Consider the following 18,953-nt stretch of genomic DNA (forward strand, 5'->3'; position numbering starts at 1 on the left):
AGGTCAGAGAAATAGTGAAAAAGCCCAGAGTTTCAGAGAAAGCATGCTTGGGCTTTGGTCAGTATCCAAGCAAGAGGGAGTCTGTAGGAAAAGTTAAGCTGTTTTGAGTCAGAGCTCAGAAAATCAGGTGGGCTGTGTGGAGGAGGCTCCGTAAGTGGCTGTCAGCAATGCTTTTTTGTTTGTGCTACACTGTGGCTTAAGGCCAGTCCTTAGTGAGAGACACTGTTACCTTTAAGTTTTCACTCATTCTGTTTATCTAGGAGATAACCAAATGTAATCTGTTTGTCTTGAGTGTCCTTCCTCAGTTGAGATTATAACCCCCTCTCCCAACTCTTTTGAAATGTATTTAAAACTTTGCCCATTCAGGCAGGCCCTTGATCTTGAGCCTCGTCCTACACCCCTGCCCCCCTGCCCCCAACCCCAGCTCTTTTAAAACAACTAATCAAGTTGTGCATAATTTTTTTTTTTAATTGCAAAAAAGTGTGGGCACTTTTAAACTGTGAATGTAGTAAGTGGTTAAAAAAAGTTTTGTGTTTTTTTTTTTTTTTTTTTTTTGATGTTATTCAAAGGGAACCTTGGAGTCAATTTTATTAGAGCTTAAAAGAAAACTCCCAGGGCTGGAGGGATGGCTCAGAGGTTAAGAGCACCGACTGCTCTTCCAGAGGTCCTGAGTTCAATTCCCAGCAACCACATGGTGGCTCACAACCATCTGTAATGAGATCTGGTGCCCTCTTCTGGCCTGCAGACATACATGCATGACAGAATACTGTATACATAATAAATAAATAAATCTTAAAAAAAAAAAAAGAAAAGAAAACTCCCAGGGCAAGCAAGTTGTATATCTTGGTAGGCTCCATGAAGAAGAATGGAGGAGAGAGAAAGTGATGTTTGAGTTAGGCTGGCAAGGAGATCAGCCACAGGGACTCAGAAAGGCAAGCAGGCCCAGTGGAAACCCCTGGTGCTTTGTAGAGACTGTGCTAGGGGGCAGGAAGTTTTGGAGGAAAAGTACATTATCTCATTAAAGGGATAATTATTCCACCCATCACTTTAGCATGGCTTATGGTGAACACACCTCTCTCAGGGGTAATCCCTTAGCCAGGTGATTAGCCTGCCCAGCTGGATTAAGGAAGGGGGCAATAGCATCTCTCTCTCTAGAAGTGGATTCCAATCTTGACGAGGAGGCAGCAACTTTCCTTAATGGGCCTTCAGTGCTACTGTAACATCTGGGCCTCTGAAGAGGCAGCCCTAAGATCACTTAGGATCCAGACTGGGAATTAGAGTTTATAAACACTTCTGGCATTTCTCCTTCCAGCAAGGACAGGACCAATGATGCTTTTTTTGGTTTATGGCCTAGGGCATAAATTGAGGCCCCATCCCCAAACTTCTTGTCTTATTTCTGTCTCATGTGCTTGCTGTTACCCCCTCTGAAGAGGAGACCCTAATTGCCCTTTAGGAAATTGGAGAGATCACTGAATCTGGCTGTTTTCTGTTGGATGAGGTCATTGGGTGTGGCAGTTAGGACGTACCTCTAGGGGTCCTATCCTGGTGATAAATGCTTGAAATGCTCCAGTGGTTACATTGGTCTAGCAGCAAGATTTGGGTGTTGTGCCCAGATTGCGACCCCCAGAGAGACCACCAAGGACGAGCAAGCCGGAATGCAAAAGCAAGGTTTAATTGTGGATATCCAAATGCAATGCAAGCCTAGGCAGGGACTTCGTCCAACAGATCCAACGCTGTGGAGGCTGGAGGAAGTGCTCACCTATCTGCAAGCTCAGCTTTTAAAGGGAAAAATCACAAGGTTACATCATTTAGGGGTGCTAGTACGGGTACAATTCTGATTGGCTTGTGTCTAGGAATTCCAGAAATCACAATTCAGTTTTCCTTCTAAGGAGGTAGTTGCCCACCACCATTTCTCATTGGCTGCCCCCAGATGGGGGCATCTGGTGATTACCCAGTCACTATGGAAACTAGGGTTGGGACATTCTATGGTCAAGCAGTTGCCTAGGGGGCCAGGGAGAGGACATTCCATAGTCCAGCAGCCATTACCTCCTGACTATCTTGTGACTCTGTACTTCTACACTTCCTGGTTTCTGGAATCTGAACTGACTGGTTTCAGTAACTTCTGCCCTATTTCAGTAACTTATGGCCTGTAGCTAAAAGGAGCAGCCTTAGGCCTTTAGTTTTTGGGGTGAAAGCATTTTGTTCTTATTTTGGTTCCACATTGGGAGGGAAAGAAGTCTTTAGTTGGTGCTAGGATGGAGAAATGAAGGAGAAGTAAAGGCAAGAGTTCTTAGCCTTACAAGCCCTGGATAGAGAACCAGGAGAGCTAGAGCCAAGGACATGTTAAAATTCGAGTCCCCTAGAATCCCTGCTTGGTTTCACAAGAGCTTCCTTCCACTGGGCTCCTCCTCATTTTCCCCTCTGATTTCAGAGTCTGGACTAGAGAGTGATGAGCCCAGGATCTACTGTTAGGCACTTCCATAGCTTTTGGAGTCACAGTGAGGTTCCTTCAGATGTTTGGTCCTCAGGGGAATTTCTGTAATATCTCCATACGACCTGACAAGCCTTTTACCAGAAATTTTGAGCAGTCCAGTCCATTCGCGGTTGCTACATATTACTGGAAAAGTTGAGGCCACCCACCCACCCATCTTGGGATTCTTAGTCTCATTAATAAAAGAATTTAAGAACAGACTTGAAAGAAAGCTTGAGAACAGTTTTATTAGAGCTTGAAAGAAAAACTCCAGGCCAGGAAAGCTGTAAATCTCAGTAGCTGCCTGGAGGAGGAAGATAGAGAAGAGAAAAAGCCAGACTGTTTGAGTTAAACCAATTTGGAGGTCAGCCACATGGTGGACAAGCAGCCACATGCTGGGAGAGGAGCTTCAGAGAAAGAGTGAGAAAGCCTAGAGGACCAGATAGAGCATCCTTAGGCTCTGGCCAACATCCTAAAGAAACGGCAGAAGAAAACAGAAAAGCTGTACCTTTCAGGGTCAGGACTCAGGTAGGCAGATGCAGTGGAGCCTCATGCCACTCATAGGGACTGCTGAAAAACTTGCTTTTAATTATTTTCTTTTTTAAAAAGTTTCCCTTTCTTGGGGATCCTGATGAAAAGTAGGAAACATTAGGATTAGAAAGTCTCAGCAATGTTAAGTTGAATGAGTGATTCTTTCAAGGTCTGGTCTTAATTTTCCCTGGGATGTTGAGAGAGCTGGGGTCTGAAATCAGATCTAATGTATGGAATTTGAACAAACTAATGCCAGTGAAATTGGAGTCTTATTTTTAACCTGAAAAAAAAGTTTCTATGCACATCCCCTCCAAATGTTTAATATCTTTACTTGCTTTTCCTATCTTCTATGAATGATATCTTTCCATGCCGCTGTTTACAGATTTGCTTGGAATCATTATTAACAAATTGAAAATATCCTGTAATGTTAGATGTGCCATAGTTCAACTGTTTCCCTACCAGCATACATGTTCCCCTCCCTCCCTCCCCCCCTCCCTCCCTCCCTCCCTCCCTCCCTCTCTCCCTCCCTCCCTCCTTCCTTGCTGTGGGATATCTTTCTGTATGCTGTGAATATGTGTTGCTCTGGTTGATAAATAATGCTGCATTGGCCTATGGCAAGGCAGCTTAGAAGCAGGTTGAAATCCAAGCAGATAGACAGGAAGAGAAAGGAGACGCTTCGAGCCAGGCCCCACATTGGGCACCACTTATTAAGATCAATCCACATGAGTCTATTAAATGGATGACAGAATTTATTAAGATATAAATTGAGGAAATACACTCACCATTACAGAACTGACTAGACAGCAGAAGTCATCCTCTGATGTGACCTGGAGAAAATCCACCTCACAGGCAGGAGCAGGGAGAAGGGGCATATGACCCACCTCCAGGTCCTCATCAGAGGTCACATACAATGGCAGGAAGCACTGCCTCCTTTGGGCCGTATAGCCCAAGGTCATGGGCAGAACAAATACCACTGCCTGCCCTTCCTTTTTTCCTTCCTTTTTTTTCCTTCCTTTTTTTCCTTCCTTTTCCTTCCTTCCTTCCTTCCTTCCTTCCTTCCTTCCTTCCTTCCTTCCTTCCTTCCTTCCTTCCTTCCCTCCCTCCCTCCCTCCCTCCCTCCCTCCCTCCCTCCCTCCCTCCCTCCCTCCCTCTCCCCTCCTCTTCCCTCCCCTTTCCTCCCCTCTCCTTTTTTTTTCTTTTAGATAGTCAATACAATTCAGTGTCTTCTGAGTATATGCAAGGGCTAACTATAGAAGGGTTTTTAGATGCAGGCCATATGTGAATAGGGCATTTTCACTGAAAAGTTCTATTGATACTATAAAATGGCTTTCCACAAAAGCTGAAGCCGTGTTTGCTCAGTGTATTTCTTCACTCACTCACATACACTGAGTGTTACGAATCTCACTCATTGGGATTGCATGGCTATATTCTGTTGTTTTCCTTTTTTATGGATATTAATACTCTGTCTGTCATCTAGGGATATAAATATTTAGTCTCTCACTATAACTTTGCTTTCCTTAGAATCTTTCTCTTAACTTTCTTCAAACTGATTTTAGCTATATGTTGGTTTCTGTTTATTCTTTTCCTGTTAACTATTATTGAATACTTATAATCACTTCTGAAAAATTGTAGTTAAGTTCTTCTTTTATTCATATTGATCCCACACTTTTTATTTACTAAATATTTCTTCTGTCTGTTTTTATTAAATAAGGTATAACTTGCATATTATAAAATCAGTCAGCATTTAAAAATACTGTTTTAACTGAATTTTAGTGTATTTTCAAGGGTGCACAATCATTTTGAATTATCTTTTTCTTCATCTGTGCATGGCCAGAAGCCAGGACCTCAGACGTGCTAGGCAAGTGCTCATCACAGAGGGGATACTTCTTAGTCCCATCATGCATGACGAGGCAGAAGGCAGTCCCGAGACCTGCTTTGTTATCTTTAGTTTACTTTGGATATCTGGAAGGGTCAGATCCTAGGGAGTCTCTGTGCAGATTGAGTGACTCTGAGTCACTTGGTGACCTAGGCTAGACACTCCCATCAGTTCTTTAACTTCAGTTTTCATGCTGAAAATCTTTGGGGTTTTGTAAAGGGAAGTGTTGTATGGGAGGAACCACTCCTTGTGGCCCCGGTTTCTCACAGGCCAGCCCTCACATTCTGAGTAACATAAATGGATGAAGAATTGTAAAGAGCAGTTCATTTCAAGGTTGTGGATGTTGAGATTACTCCCTTCTAAGTCAGTGAGGTCTGGATATTTAGAGTAGCAATCAAGATTATTAGAAAAAAATCTCAGGAATCCCAATGGACGGAAGCGGGTAAGACCTTCATTATCTAACAAGGCCTCCTAGAGGTGCCGGCAAACCCTACTAGGAAAGTTAGCACACATTTCAGCTTTTGTCTTGGCCTCTCTGGTGGACTGCTCTGGGATTGTGGCCTATCCTCTTGCAGATGCCCACCTCATCAAGAAAAGGACTGGGCCTCAGTCAGTAACTGCAAATAGCTTTTGGTGAAGCAGCCAGGGAGGAAACATCCCTGAGCCTTTGTAGACCATCCTGCACCTTTCATGACTGTGTGAAGACAAGGCGACTCCCCTTGTCTTCGTATGCCCTGAGCAGACCCTGTGACTGCCCCGTGGAGTCTCCAGATCTGTCCTCACCTGTTCTGTCCCCATCAAAGAGAAGGCTCTCAGCTAAAGCACAGATCCAGTCCATTCAGCATTCACTTGAAAGGCACTTGGTCTGGGTCTGTGGCCTTGGCCCTGGTTTCCCATCCATCCTCAACCCCAGTTGTATATTAGACTGTCTGTTAGCATGAAGTATTTCCAGCAGCTTTCTCTTATAATATATTATGTACACTATAAAATTTTTTATATACTATAAAAATTTCTCTGTTCATTTTATTGAGTCACAGTGAGATTAACTGGTCATTTTGTTGAATGAGGTAAAGTACCATGAAATTGTCACAGTCATTAAGAGGTATGTGAACAAGGCTAATCTTTGACACTCATCCAAGAACATACATAGAAGATATAATCTTTTGTGTGTGTTTGTGTGTGTGTGTGTGTGTGTGTGTGTGTGTGTGTGTGAGAGAGAGAGAGAGAGAGAGAGAGAGAGAGAGAGAGAGAGAGAGAGAGCGCGAGTGTGTGAGGACGAGCAAGCATGCATGTGAGTGAGCCCGCTTGTTCACGTGCATATAAAAGCCAGGGATCAAGTGTTGTATCTTCTTACTCAGTTGCTCTCCAGTTTATTTTTTTCTACTGTATCCTTTTGAGATAAGAGTCTTTCACTGAACCTACCTCTTCCCTCTACCCTATCCTAAGTCCTGAAATTACAGACGTACACTACCATGTCCACCTTTGTGGGTTCTGAGTATCCAAACTCAGGTCCCATGCTTGTGCACCAAGCACTTCACCTGCTGAGCCCCAGGAGAGAGGATCTTTGCTCAAAGGCTTTCATTTTGTGTGAGGATCTGTCTGTAGTTGATCCATACAAGAGAGACCCCAGACACATATGATCCCTGTCACAAAGTATTTACCTGTGACCCTAATCTAGCACGGGCCTAGAAGAGGGTTTATATGAAAGGGAAAAACTACTACTGAAAATCCTGTGGAAAGTTCTTCAACTGAAAGGGAGATGCTGACAGTCCCAGAAGAATCTTCTTAGTAACTAAATCTTAGGAATGTCAGCAGCAGTGCTGTGAATCGGAAATATAACATGAGCTATGCATCTGAGCTACAAGTAGTGCTCAAATTTTTCTAACAGATGGGGAGTTGGCAGAGATGGCTTAGTGGTTAGCCATCATAGTGGTTAGGCGCACTGGCTGTTCTTCCTTGGGGCCAGGTTTGATTCCCAGCACCCTATCAGGTGACTCACAATTACCTGTAACTCTAGCTCCAGGAGATCTAACACCTTTGGCCTCTGCAGGCATGCACACACACAAATAATGAAATAAATTTATTTTTTTTCCTGGTAAAAAAAGATTAAAGAAGTAAAAAGAAACTGATAATACTAATTTTAATAAGGAATTTTATATAACCCCAAATATCAAAATGCTGTTTTAATATGCAGTCATATTTTATGTTCTTTCTGATTTAAAAAAATTATCTTTATGTGTATGGTGTTTTGCATGCATAACATCTATGTACCACATGTATTTCTAGTGCTCACAGATGCCAGAAAAGGCAGTAGGTCCCCTGAATTGGAATTACAGATGCTAAATGGGTACTGGGAATCAAACCTGAGTCCTCTGGAAGAGCAACCAGTGCTCTTAACCATCTCTCCAGCCCCTCATTCTTTCTAATTGAATTTGTTTTCCCCCTCTTTTTATGTTTAAGTCTTTAAATCCAGCATATGTTTTATATGCAGCACATCTGGATTTGGACTAACCATATTACCTGTGTGTGTAGTAGCCAAGTGTGGCCACGGCTTTTGACTGCTGTGGTCTACTGTGTAGTCAGATCCTTTGCCAGATGGAAAAATTTAAAAGCATTAAAACATAGAGTCATTCACAGCTCATGTAAATGTCCCAAATCATGGGAAGCTTAAGTCTTGTCCTGACACTAAAGTTAGTGTGGATGGTAAGTTCTGTGTTCTGAATGGGAAATGACCAATAATATGTTAGACACTTAGGAGAATGCTTAGATTATAGTAAATGTTAGCAACGATGATTTTTAAAAGTTACTTAAAAATGTAGTAAATGATTTTTATTTCTAAGATTTCATTCTGGTCCATAAGACTTATTTTAAAAGGGTGCTTTTTTAAATATATATATATATATATATATATATATATATATATATATATATATATATTTGTCCTATTTCTTACAGAATAAGGGAAGACTTTACAGTGTATTCCTCTTTTTATTAATTCTCTCTTAATGGCTTTTGTTTTGCTTTAATTGGTGCCCTGGACCACTCTTTTGGATGGCTGATCCACTTCATTTGTCTGGTTATTTTTTATGGTCTGCTAATATTTATAAATGACTTGATCATTTATTCTGGGTAACTGATGTGGTCACTGACTCGAATTATGTGGGCTAATGTTTGCTTTTTTTCCCTGATTGATTTCCCCCAAGTGTGTGTCGGGAGGTGATTGATAGCTGGTTTGAATCTTTGGCCATGTTTTCCTTTTTCATATGTGGGTCTTGGCTGTGCTGAAACGTGCCCACGGTTCCGTGTGGGTGGCAGACTCGCGGTGGCTTGGAGGGAGGTGTCACCCGTTAGAGTGCTTGACTAGTGTGTACGAGGCTCCAATTTTCATAGCTAGCACCACAAGAGGGAACACAGGATGAAGCACCTGCTTAGCACATTCATTTTAAGTCTGGGCCATTTAGCACGCTTTTATATTTCTTTACAGGAACATGCCTGGTTTGATAAAAGCCCTTATGAAATTATTACAAATACAAGCACTAAAGGAAGGACAGAGCGGGGAGAAGGACATTCGGGATATATATACTATCAGGTAAGTCTTCTTTACTGTTGTCTTGCATTTATTCAATTTTAATTAAAAATTGCACTTAGTGTGTGCATGCACATGTGTGAGTGGATGAGTGTGAGTGTGCATGCATTTGAGTTTGCATGTGTGGGAATGTGCATGATTGTAGGTGTGTGAGTGAGTGTGTGTGTGTGTGTGTGTGTGTGTGTGTGTGTGTGTGTATGTGTGTGTGTTCATAGAAGCTGGAGGATAACATTTGGGAGTCATTCTCTCCTTCCACTATGTGGGTCCAAGTATCACACTTAGAACATTAGGCTTGGCATCAGAACCTTTACCAACTAAGCTATTTTGCTGTGCTCTCTCCCTCTCTATTTAAAGGAATTTGTACATTATTAGCTAGATTATGAACAAGATATAATTCCTTAAGAATTATTGGGATATGCACACAGCCACTGTGGGTCTTCATTCCTCAGGAAGTGACTGTTTCAAAGACACAAAGAGTGAAAGAGTTGACAACATGCTGAGCACCCCAGTGCTCAGGGAACAGAGATCTGTTACTCAAAATCAAAGTGACTTTTTATGCTTTAGAATATGTAACTGTCACTGTGTGTGTAATCTGGCACTTGATAGGTGGAAGCAGAAGGATCAACACTTCTGAATACAGGAGACCTGTCTCAATGACCAACATGCTACTGTTATCTCTCAGAACTGTGAAAACTGAAGAGCTCATTGAGCAAGTGTTTTTAAAGCACAAGGTGTGGGGCGGGCGTTGTGTGGGGCAGGAAGGCAAGCCTCTTTACCATGGAAAGCAATGGGAGACACTTGCTTGCAAGTGCAGTTAGCAAGGTCAAGGTCTAGTAAGGAATCACATTGGCTTTTTCTTTGTCATCTGTAGATTGTGATAAGGTAGAGTTGCTATAAAAAGAAAGTATAAAGCAGTAAGAAGAATGCACTGGATTTTGTCAGGGATTTTCTGGTAAGGGGGGGAGTGTCATACTCAGTTTGTGCAGATGACCTAATTTATTACCTGCAAGCTCCCAGAAAGCCATTTCTTAACAGAAGGACTTTCAGCAAAGGACCCCAAAGATGTGTGTGACTAGTTCATGTTATCTCAGGAGTGTGATACATACAGAATTTTTATATTTTATATTGATGGTCAGTGACCAGTGTCTGGTCCTACAGTGTTCGTGTTGCCTCAGATCTTTCTCATTTTTGTGAGTGTATTATCTAGGGCTTCTTAAGCTATTTTTTTTTTTAAAGGTCAGATTGGTATTTTATATATTTTTCTTGGCATGTTTCCCATTATCTTCATTCAAATATATAAAAAATGTGGTACAATAATGTATTTTTTTAAGCCCTGGCTGGTTTGGGACTCCAGTTGTAGACCAAGTGGGCCTTGAACTCACAGAAATCCATCTTCCTCTGCCTCTTAAGTGCTGAGATTAAAGACACACACCATCATACCCAGCCTCACTGAAAACACTGTAGGAAACTGAATATTCAGGGCATGGTTTCCAGTAGACGCTTTCCTCCCACCATTTCTCCCTCTTCCCTTCCTCTTTTCCTTTTTTCCCTTTCTTTCAGCATGATAGTTATGACAGGTGTTAGCTGCAATTTCTTTTTCATCTATTACTCTGAGCAGAATCCTGAAGAGTTGGTGAGTGGATCTTAGTATTTCTGGAAAGGCACTTGTTGTACTCCATCTTTAAAAGAAATTCAAAATTTTAGTCTAATATTCTGGGATAGAAAATAGTTCCATGTCATTGTTATTCCATTATTTATTCATTTTTTTTAAAATAGAGAAACTACTAAGGTTTTTAATAATCCTGTATGACAGTTTTGTTGAGATATAATTCACAGACCACGTGAGGGACACATTTAAAGTATACAGTTCAGTGGTTTTCATTCACAGTTATGCAATTATCACCATAGTCAAATTCAGATCATTTCTTCCTCCCCCAAAGAAATTCCTCATCCCATTAGCAGTCAGTTTATATTTCCCTCCTACCCAGGAGAGTATTTTAAATCTTTGGTTCTCCATATTGCCTGCTCATTAGAACCACCTGGGTATGCTTCAAAAGAAACAAACGTAGCACCATCCAAATGTCTCACCAGGCTAGAGTCTCTGCTTGAAGCCCTACTCCTTTTTGAAGTGCTCCCAGGTGGATGTGATTCCCAGTGAGTACCTGGGGCAGCAGGCTGCTGTCTGGTGTGCACACTACTTAACCCCGATCCCTGCATAAGTCTAAGGTGGATACCAGAGGCCTGACAATCATCCAGGTGCAGCTGTTGCTGCTTCTGCTCCCACCCACCCTCAGTAAGGAGCAGAGCCACATAGCATGAGCAGCACCTGGGAACTTGTTAGGAGGCATCTGCTTGGGCTGCATTTCGGCTGCTGGAATCAGAGCCTGCATTTTGGAAGATTTTTGTGGGTAACTCATGGACTCATTAATGTTTAAGAAGCACAAGTTTAGATGATGGTAATGTGAACTGTTCTATTCTACTGAAACATGCTGGCTATTCTCGTTTTCATGCTGATTGTCCTTACTGTGTGTGACTACTTGACTCATCTGCCTTGCCTCAGCTGCTGTCCCTTCTATAATTCATTTTGTCTTACAACTTGTTCTTCTAACCATAGTCTTATTTCCATAAGGTGGTATGTGCAAGGTGTGGCTAGGGAGCCCAGTTTAAGGAACTAAAGAGAAATGGGCATATAATGTTTGTCTTGAAATAAGGTGGCACACTAAGAGAGGTCCAGAATCAATCATCCGAGTTGGTAATGTTTATGGAGAGCCCTTATGTGAATGGCTATTTGGCATTATAAATCTGTAGAGTGTAATCGAGTGTATTAGAGCCTGAAGTTCCCCCAGAGGGGATTGTGGATGGCAGGAGCAGAGGAAAGGTAAGTCTGAAGAGCGGATTCCCCTCCAGAGAGCTGTGATTACCTGAGTCAAGCATAAAATTGGCATGCTGTTTTGGAGCCTTCTTGCTGTGTGTTGGTTAGTGGTATCAACCAGCCTTGTAGAGGCAGCTGGTGAGCTCGATATAAAGCATGAGAGGGGCGTGCGGGACTTACAACTTCCTTGAGAGGCACAGGATTAATTTAAAACCACAGTGTGGCATATAAATGGCCTTTTGAGTGTGAAGCTAATCTGTATTTTCCATGGTATTAAGGACTTTGCCAGTGTATAGCTGTGTTTTAAAAATGTTTGCCTTTTTTGTTCAAATGGATCATGAATTTGAATTATGGCGACACAGAATATGTTGTCATTTTAACAGGTCTGCAGAATGGCTTATGGCATGCAGGTGAGGGAGAGGATAAGTGAGGACCAGGGCCCCTTGTGAAGCTAGTCCTTTTTTTTGGGCTCAGTGTTCAGTGGTTCTCAAAAATCTATGTACGTAAGGAAGGCTTGAGAGATGCTTAGAACCACTGATTCTCTGTGGTGCTTGCCAGAGATTCTCATTCATCCCACACTTTCCTGTGACTTGGGAGTCAGCATGTTCATCCAGTTCCTTCCTGATACGGATGTAGGTCACTTTGTGTCTCACACTTTGAAAATCTTTCTTCAGCCCCCAAGAACTTTTTTTTGGTTTTTTGAGACAGGGTTTCTCTATGTAGCTTTGCGCTTTTCCTGGATCTCTCTCTGTAGACCAGGCTGGCTTCGAACTCACAGAGATCAGCCTGCCTCTGCCTCCCGAGTGTTGGGATTAAAGGTGTGCGCCACCACCACCCAGCGCCCCCAAGAACTTGATGACACTACATGTGGGCTGCAAAGGCCCAGAAAGATTAGGATAGAGGGCATCCTGAATGATTTATCCCCACCTCCTTTCTTCAGTATAACATGGATGCTCCTCAGCATCAAGGAAACAAGTTTGTCTTACCAAGTTAGCCCTGTACAATGGAGAGGCTAGGAACAGACCTACAAGATGATTCTAAAGAAAAACCAAACCAAAGAGCAAGCAGATGCAAAGAGGGAGAAAGTAGGAGGTCATAGATTCATTCAGTGACTTAATTCCGTGCCTCTAATATGTGCTGGTGTCTTCACTGTCAGATGATTGGTGGGTGGTTGTGGGAGCAGGAGAGGAAGAGAGTCTTAAATGCCCTCTTAGAAACCCACACATGTTGTCAGGGCTTCCTATGCATAAGGAGTTTATCCTCAGAGTTTTCTATATGTGGTTTTGTAATCTGGGCCTGAAGCACACACCGTCTTGGTATTTGAATACAGTTGATTACTGACTGTTTTGAGCAGCCATTCTCAACCTGTGGGTCATGACCCCATGGATTGTATATCAGATATTACAATTCATAACAGTAGCATAATTACAGTTATGAAGTAGCAACGAAATAATTTTATAGTTGGGGGTCACCACAACATGAGGAACTTTATTAAAGAGTTGTAGCATTAGGAAGGTTGAGAACCACTGCTTTAGAGAAAAAGCTGAATTGTTCATGTTGCTGATAAAGTTGATCTTGTTGCATCTAAAGTGTCCTTGTTGAGCTTCATGGTGTAATCAAGATTAGACGGCTACGTTTTAATAGGATTCAACTGTTGTTACCTTTGAGGATAGGGGTAACCCGGAGGGAACGGTAGTACATTTCGATCCTGCAGTTAGTTCAGGACCCTTAAACAAGTACACAGTGCCAAGCGTGTGTGCAGCTGTACATTAGAGCCCTATAAGGAACTTCTCTATATACCTGGGACTGAGCACAACTTAGAAGACTGTGGGTCAGCTAGAGGCCCTTGTGCTTTTCAGTTTCCTGTGTTAACTCCTGTGAGAAAGAAGGTCTTGTGGAGAACTGCTAGCCTGTGTTCCCAAGGAGGTGACAGGGCATGCTTTGTCAGACCTTCAAATCTTTACTAAGTGGAAGGTTTCTGTGTGGATCCCTCTGATTAAATGCGGGCAGCCAATCCCAGTGTTTTAAATTATGAGGTTGGCAGACACAACATGTCTGCTCACAGGATACAGTCTGTGGGCAGTGAAGTTTATGACCTGCTTGAGGAACTTAAAAATGTTTTCCATAACTTTAAATATGCTTTTCTACTTATAAACAAATTTTAAACTAGCTAACATGTTTTATTTTATTTTATTGCTATTAAGGCATCCTTTTTTTTTTTTTTTTTTTTTTTTTTTTTGGTTTTTCGAGACAGGGTTTCTCTGCGTAGTTTTGCGCCTTTCCTGGAGCTCACTTGGTAGCCCAGGCTGGCCTCGAACTCACAGCGATCCGCCTGGCTCTGCCTCCCGAGTGCTGGGATTAAAGGCGTGCGCCACCACCGCCCGGCTTAAGGCATCCTTTTAGTTTAGACTTTCTTCTCCACCCTTTGTTGGGTCTGAATTGTTGGCTGCAAGCATGAATAACTGAAGTTTTATGATTTGCCAGCTATTAGAGGCTAGTTTTCTCATTTGCTTTGTAATGTGCCATTTTCATGGAGTTTCATCCTGTGCTTTGCTTTTAAATTTTTCTCTGCATATTCATATTATGGCAATCTTTTTACGGTCTCTCTGCTCTCAGCAAAAGTGAGGAAATAGCTGTGAATTCATGAGCAGTGCCTGCTTGTTCCAGAATTTGTGCTTTATTCTGATGTGCCAGACAGTGGCTGACATGCACAAATATCAAGTCTTCAGAATCCTCTTCGTGGGAAGCTGTACTTTCTGAAATGAGGGAATATTTAATGACTTGGCAGATGGCGTACTCTGAAGTAGGCGATGAGGTCAAAGGGTGGTTGGACCCTGAGTGGATTGAAACTCTGTACCCTAGATGTATAGTTAGTCATCTATTTGTAGTTTTTATGGGTGGATAATTAAGGATTTAAAGATCCTAAAGTCTGAGATATTTCATAACTCATCTTGATTCTCTGACTTACTATTGAAGTCAGATTTATCCTTTAGGGTAATCAAATACAGAAAAGCGAGACAGAGGTACAGAAAAATACTAATATGTACTTACAGAGACTGGTTTGTGGTTGTGGATATCAAAATACAGCCCTATTTTTAATTTTGGTATCTGTTTTTTCTTTTTCCTATGCACATAACTTTGCATTTTCTCTTCCTGTGTTGAAGGAAGACGTGGCACCAGTCACTTGACTAGCTCAAACAGCGTCTCCAGTGCTGACACTGTGCCATTCCAGAGCTCCACGTGTTGGAGGGGCCCAAGGAAGGCTGAATGGCTGCTTAATGCTCAAGGGAGGGAGAGGCATGACGTGGCTCAGGAGAGGTGGGCATGACTAAGGCCATAGCGAAGACGTTAGAGTCTCATTTGAAGAGTAGTAGGAATTCATTTTTCCATTTTTCCTTTTTATTTTTTAATGTATAGAGTATTATTTAGGATGGCATGTTATCTTTAATTGTCAGTTAAAAAAATTCTTTTAAAATATGGAACTCTTTCTCCCCCTTTCTGTGTCTTTTATGGCACTGGCATTTTTGAATTTCGTAAACAATGCCATGTGTGTTTGAGGAGCACACACTGGGCACCAATGCTGGCCATCCTGTTGTTCATTGTGGGTTTCATTTTATCACCTAGTCACTCGGGCCCGATTCCTCTACTGCAGAGGTGTCATGTTCCTGTCTGGTGTAACTGAGGAGACAGCTGTGGGGAAGACAGTGAGCCAAGCAGAACCCTCTTCTTATTACTAACCCCAGTGTTCACTGTGATGGCTTCCACAGAGTGATCCGCCACTCCCCAGTTCTGTGACTGCACATCGCTAGTGGCAAAGGGGAGCCCGAGATGGTTTTAGAGGAGGAGATGACAAGTTATCAGGAATAGATGACATTTTAACTTGGAGTTATTTTTTCAGGGAAATACAGTTTAATACGTTCATTATATTAATGTGCTTTACACGATACACAACTGTTTCTAAAATAAAAGGCTAACAGTTTAAAATACTATGTGGTTGTTGATGTTTACTGCGATTTTGCTTGAGACAGTATTACCATTTAGCTCTGGCTGACCTGGAACTCATTATGTAGAACAAGTTGGCCTTGAGTTCAGAGGTTCATCTGCCTCTCTCTACCTACCAAGTGCTAGGTCTAAAGGTGTGCACCACCCAGGTGTGTGTGTGTGTGTGTGTGTGTGTGTGTGTGTGTGTGTGTGTGTCTGATTTGATACGTGTCAGTGCAGGCATGTATGTGGAGGTCAGTCTTCAACTTCTACCTTGTGAGAGACAGGTTCTCTTGTGGTTTACTGATACTTACACCAAACTAGCTTGTGGAAGCCTCTGAGCATCTGGTGCCTCTAGAGCCACTGTCTCTATAACAGCATGAGGGTTACAGATTCACCCTACTGTGTACAGCTTTACATTGCTTCTGGGGATCTGAACTGAGGTCCTAAGGCATGTGCTTTACAAGCTGAGTCATCTCTCTAGCCCTTAAGATTAGAATTTTTAACTTAATTTCATTGTTGTTATTTTGAGGTTGGTCCTGGCTGTGTGGCCCAGGCTGGTTTTGGGTGTATGTTCTCTTGCTTCAGGCTGCAGAGGACTGGGGTTCCAGGCATGTGTCATCACACCTGGCTGAAGTTTAAGATTGTTTAGTGCTTCTTTTTTTTACTGAGGTATAATTTATATGCCATAAAATTCTCTTAAGGTGTTTGAGTCAGTAGATTTTATTAAAGTCATGAAATTGTCTAACGTCCACTACTGTGGGAACCCACAAAGGTTTCCTAGTGAGATCTAAGCTTGCTTTACACAGCAGGGCTGCTTTAGTGGATGGCTTGACCATGTGCATGGTTACCAGGTGTTTGGCATGGTCTGCACTTGGCTGTGCAGTGGGGAGGTCTTTTGCTCCACCCCTTGGCATTCCTTTCAAAGCCCTTTAGTAGAGACAGAAGGGGCCAGTGGATTAGGATCCAGGCCCTCCCGAGCTATCTTGTGTTTCTATCTGTCTCTCTCCTCTATACTTCTATCTACATATTTCTCACTTCTCTCTCCTCAAGAGTACCCTGGGGGAAAAAGAGGGAGCAGGTCTCCCTCACACTACAACTTAATTTCAGGACATTTTATCTCCTCCAAAGGAAGCCCCATATACAAGATCAATTATTCCCACCCACCCCTGGAAAGCACTATTTGGCTTGCACACTCCAGAAATTTCATCTGATGAAACCATACAATTTGTGGCCTTGCATATTTGGCTCCTTGGCATAATATTTTCAAGGTTTCATCTGTGCTGTAGTGTGTTCCAGTGCTCCATTTCCATTGAATGCGTGTATGTACAACATTTTATTTATCTTACATTTTTTTTATGTTTACTAGGAAGTACATTTTTATTGTTTTGACTTTTACATTTATTCTGAAGGTAAATACTTAAAAAAGTTATTAAAAATAAACCTTAGTCTATATTACTGGTGCAGGTATCAGGTAGCCATTATTTCAGGTATGAACATACCATATGTTATCTTTTTTGGGGAAAATGATGTTTACAGTTCTTCTGAAAACAGGTTAGCCAAGCTAAATGTAGCAGGAATCTTAAGTATGTAGTTTGCTTTAATGTATTGGTACTTACCATTGGGGAATTACCATCAGGATCTTCTTTAAGAGATCCTTCCAATTTTTGGACTTTGACATAGGAATGTGTGAATATAGTTAATTTTTTTTTTCAGTTAAGTTCAGAAGGCTTATGGAAATCTTTATGTAAGGACTAGAAGGAGGAAGATGAGGAATGGAGTGTCAAGGTCACTTCTGTCCCTGGATAAGCCCAGTGGGACTAAGTAAAAGAAAAAAGCAAGCCAGGGCAGTCCTTGGTGAGCATGGGCAGCAATGCCTTGCAGGGTTATCTGCCGTCTCTGCAGTCTGACTCCTTCTGCCTACATGAATGTTCTGCTTCTTACTGCATTCTTCTTTTCTCCCTTCTGATTTTTATTAATGATTCTAATTATGTGGAGTTTGCAGCTGTTTTTGACAGTCATATACCTGAAGAATAAGTTTACACATATTCTACATCTTCAGCCAGCAGCTGCCCCTAGAAAATGTGCAAAATTTTCTAAATATAGATATTGATATAAAAACTGTCACCGTAATTTCAAAACATGTCTAAGGCCATGAAAGTAATTCCATTTTTCTTTTTTACCTTATTTATTGTATGTGATCATGGCATATAATTGTGTATAGGGAAGGTCCTAGATCCTTAAGCACCTGTGTCTTCTCGATCCTAAGTCATCGCCTTCTTGTTAGAAGGTGACTTTGCACTAACAGTCTGGTTCTCATGATAGTGATCCCAGAGAAGGAAGAGGGTGAGGGTAGAACCATAGAAAGAGCAATACCTAATAAAAATCTTATGTACTCCCTCCTTGCCTGACAGACCTACGGAAAGAAATGATCAGTCAAAAAGGTCTAGGCTAAAGCACTTTTGCTCCAGTGTTTTTCTGAGGCGCTCCCGTGGAAAGCACACCCATATATTTGTTTTCAAATTATGTTGCACAATGCTTTATAATTACCGTTAATTTCTCTTTTTGATTCATTTTTATAGTAATATCTACGTTACAATCCTCATAATGTTTTCTTATTATGCATCTTTAAACTTATCTGCAGAGATTAAAAAAAAAAAATGCCCAGCTTCTCGCCAGCACTTTCCAATCAAAATTCCGAGCAGGTAGAGAAATGCTTTTAAAATGCATATTTGATGGAGTAAGTGCTGTGCAGTGCTCTGAAAGCACCAGGGTCACAGCTGCATACATGGAAATGCACGGTGACTTGCAGGCATTGTTTCTCACACAGAAAAGGCGCTCTGTGCCAGTCATTGAATTCACGGTGTAAATCAAATCATAGCTTTCTAATACTCAGAGATGAAGCAAAAGGTTGAGGTGACCTAAAGGTTACAGATAACTTTTGCTTCCTGATTTAGCTGCCACACAGCTAATTTTTTTATTCTTTCATTTCTATTAAGATTGATGCATTTATTCTTGAAAAGGTGACTCCGGGTTGCATACCTTATTTTATCATGCCTCTGTGATAGTCTGCTGGAACCATGCATACATCAGTCTTCTTTCCCTCTGCTCCTTAATTTCAGATGCACGCACTCCTCTCCACTGTCAATAATGCTAGTAAAAGATGGGGAGCAAAGAAATATTTGCATCCAAGTCTGTATTCTTCGTTGTGGTCTCTATCCCCTGCTTCTGAATAGTATTGACTCTGGAACAAAAACTGATTTTTCCATGATCTACTTTATTCTTTCATTTGTGACTATATGACTAAAGCAGTCTGAGTTTTTAAATGATAACATGGAGGATATGTTTGGTGTGTATGTCTAATTACATTCAATAAAGAAGTATATTGGCACACAATGGGAAACAAAAAATATTAAAGCAGAGACACAACTTTTAGGCTGACTGTGCTCTCACACATAAATTTACCCTGGCTAGTGTTGATGGGACTCTCCTGTTTGTTAGATATTATATGCTTTATTTAGAATATCAGTTAAAGTGTTTGCATGTCACAAAATAAGAAAGTGCCAAAGAATGTTCAATAAATTGGTTCATGTGGCATGACAAAGAAAAACCAAGGCACACTAAGAAATTTACGGGC

The 18,953-nt window shown here is 41.6% G+C and overlaps 1 protein-coding gene across 5 annotated transcripts in view; it reads left to right on the top strand.

Annotated features, from left to right (window-relative positions):
- Positions 1 to 18,953, top strand: part of Focad (focadhesin) — a 300,913-nt gene that overhangs the window by 53,190 nt on the left and 228,770 nt on the right. For 4 of the 5 annotated variants that reach the window (XR_013049184.1, XM_006975965.4, XM_015994914.3 and 1 more), the window contains one exon: positions 8,362 to 8,466. Coding sequence is in view for 4 of the 5 variants with exons in the window: in XM_006975965.4 (XP_006976027.1) it covers positions 8,362 to 8,466 (105 nt within the window). In the remaining variant the exon portion in view is untranslated. Of the gene's footprint in view, positions 1 to 2,014; positions 2,999 to 8,361; positions 8,467 to 18,953 lie in introns of those variants that run through there. The other variant, XM_042271395.2, reaches the window with a different exon arrangement.

Source organism: Peromyscus maniculatus, chromosome 2 (genome assembly GCF_049852395.1).
Source record: "Peromyscus maniculatus bairdii isolate BWxNUB_F1_BW_parent chromosome 2, HU_Pman_BW_mat_3.1, whole genome shotgun sequence".
In the NCBI taxonomy this organism is placed as follows: Eukaryota; Metazoa; Chordata; class Mammalia; order Rodentia; family Cricetidae; genus Peromyscus; species Peromyscus maniculatus.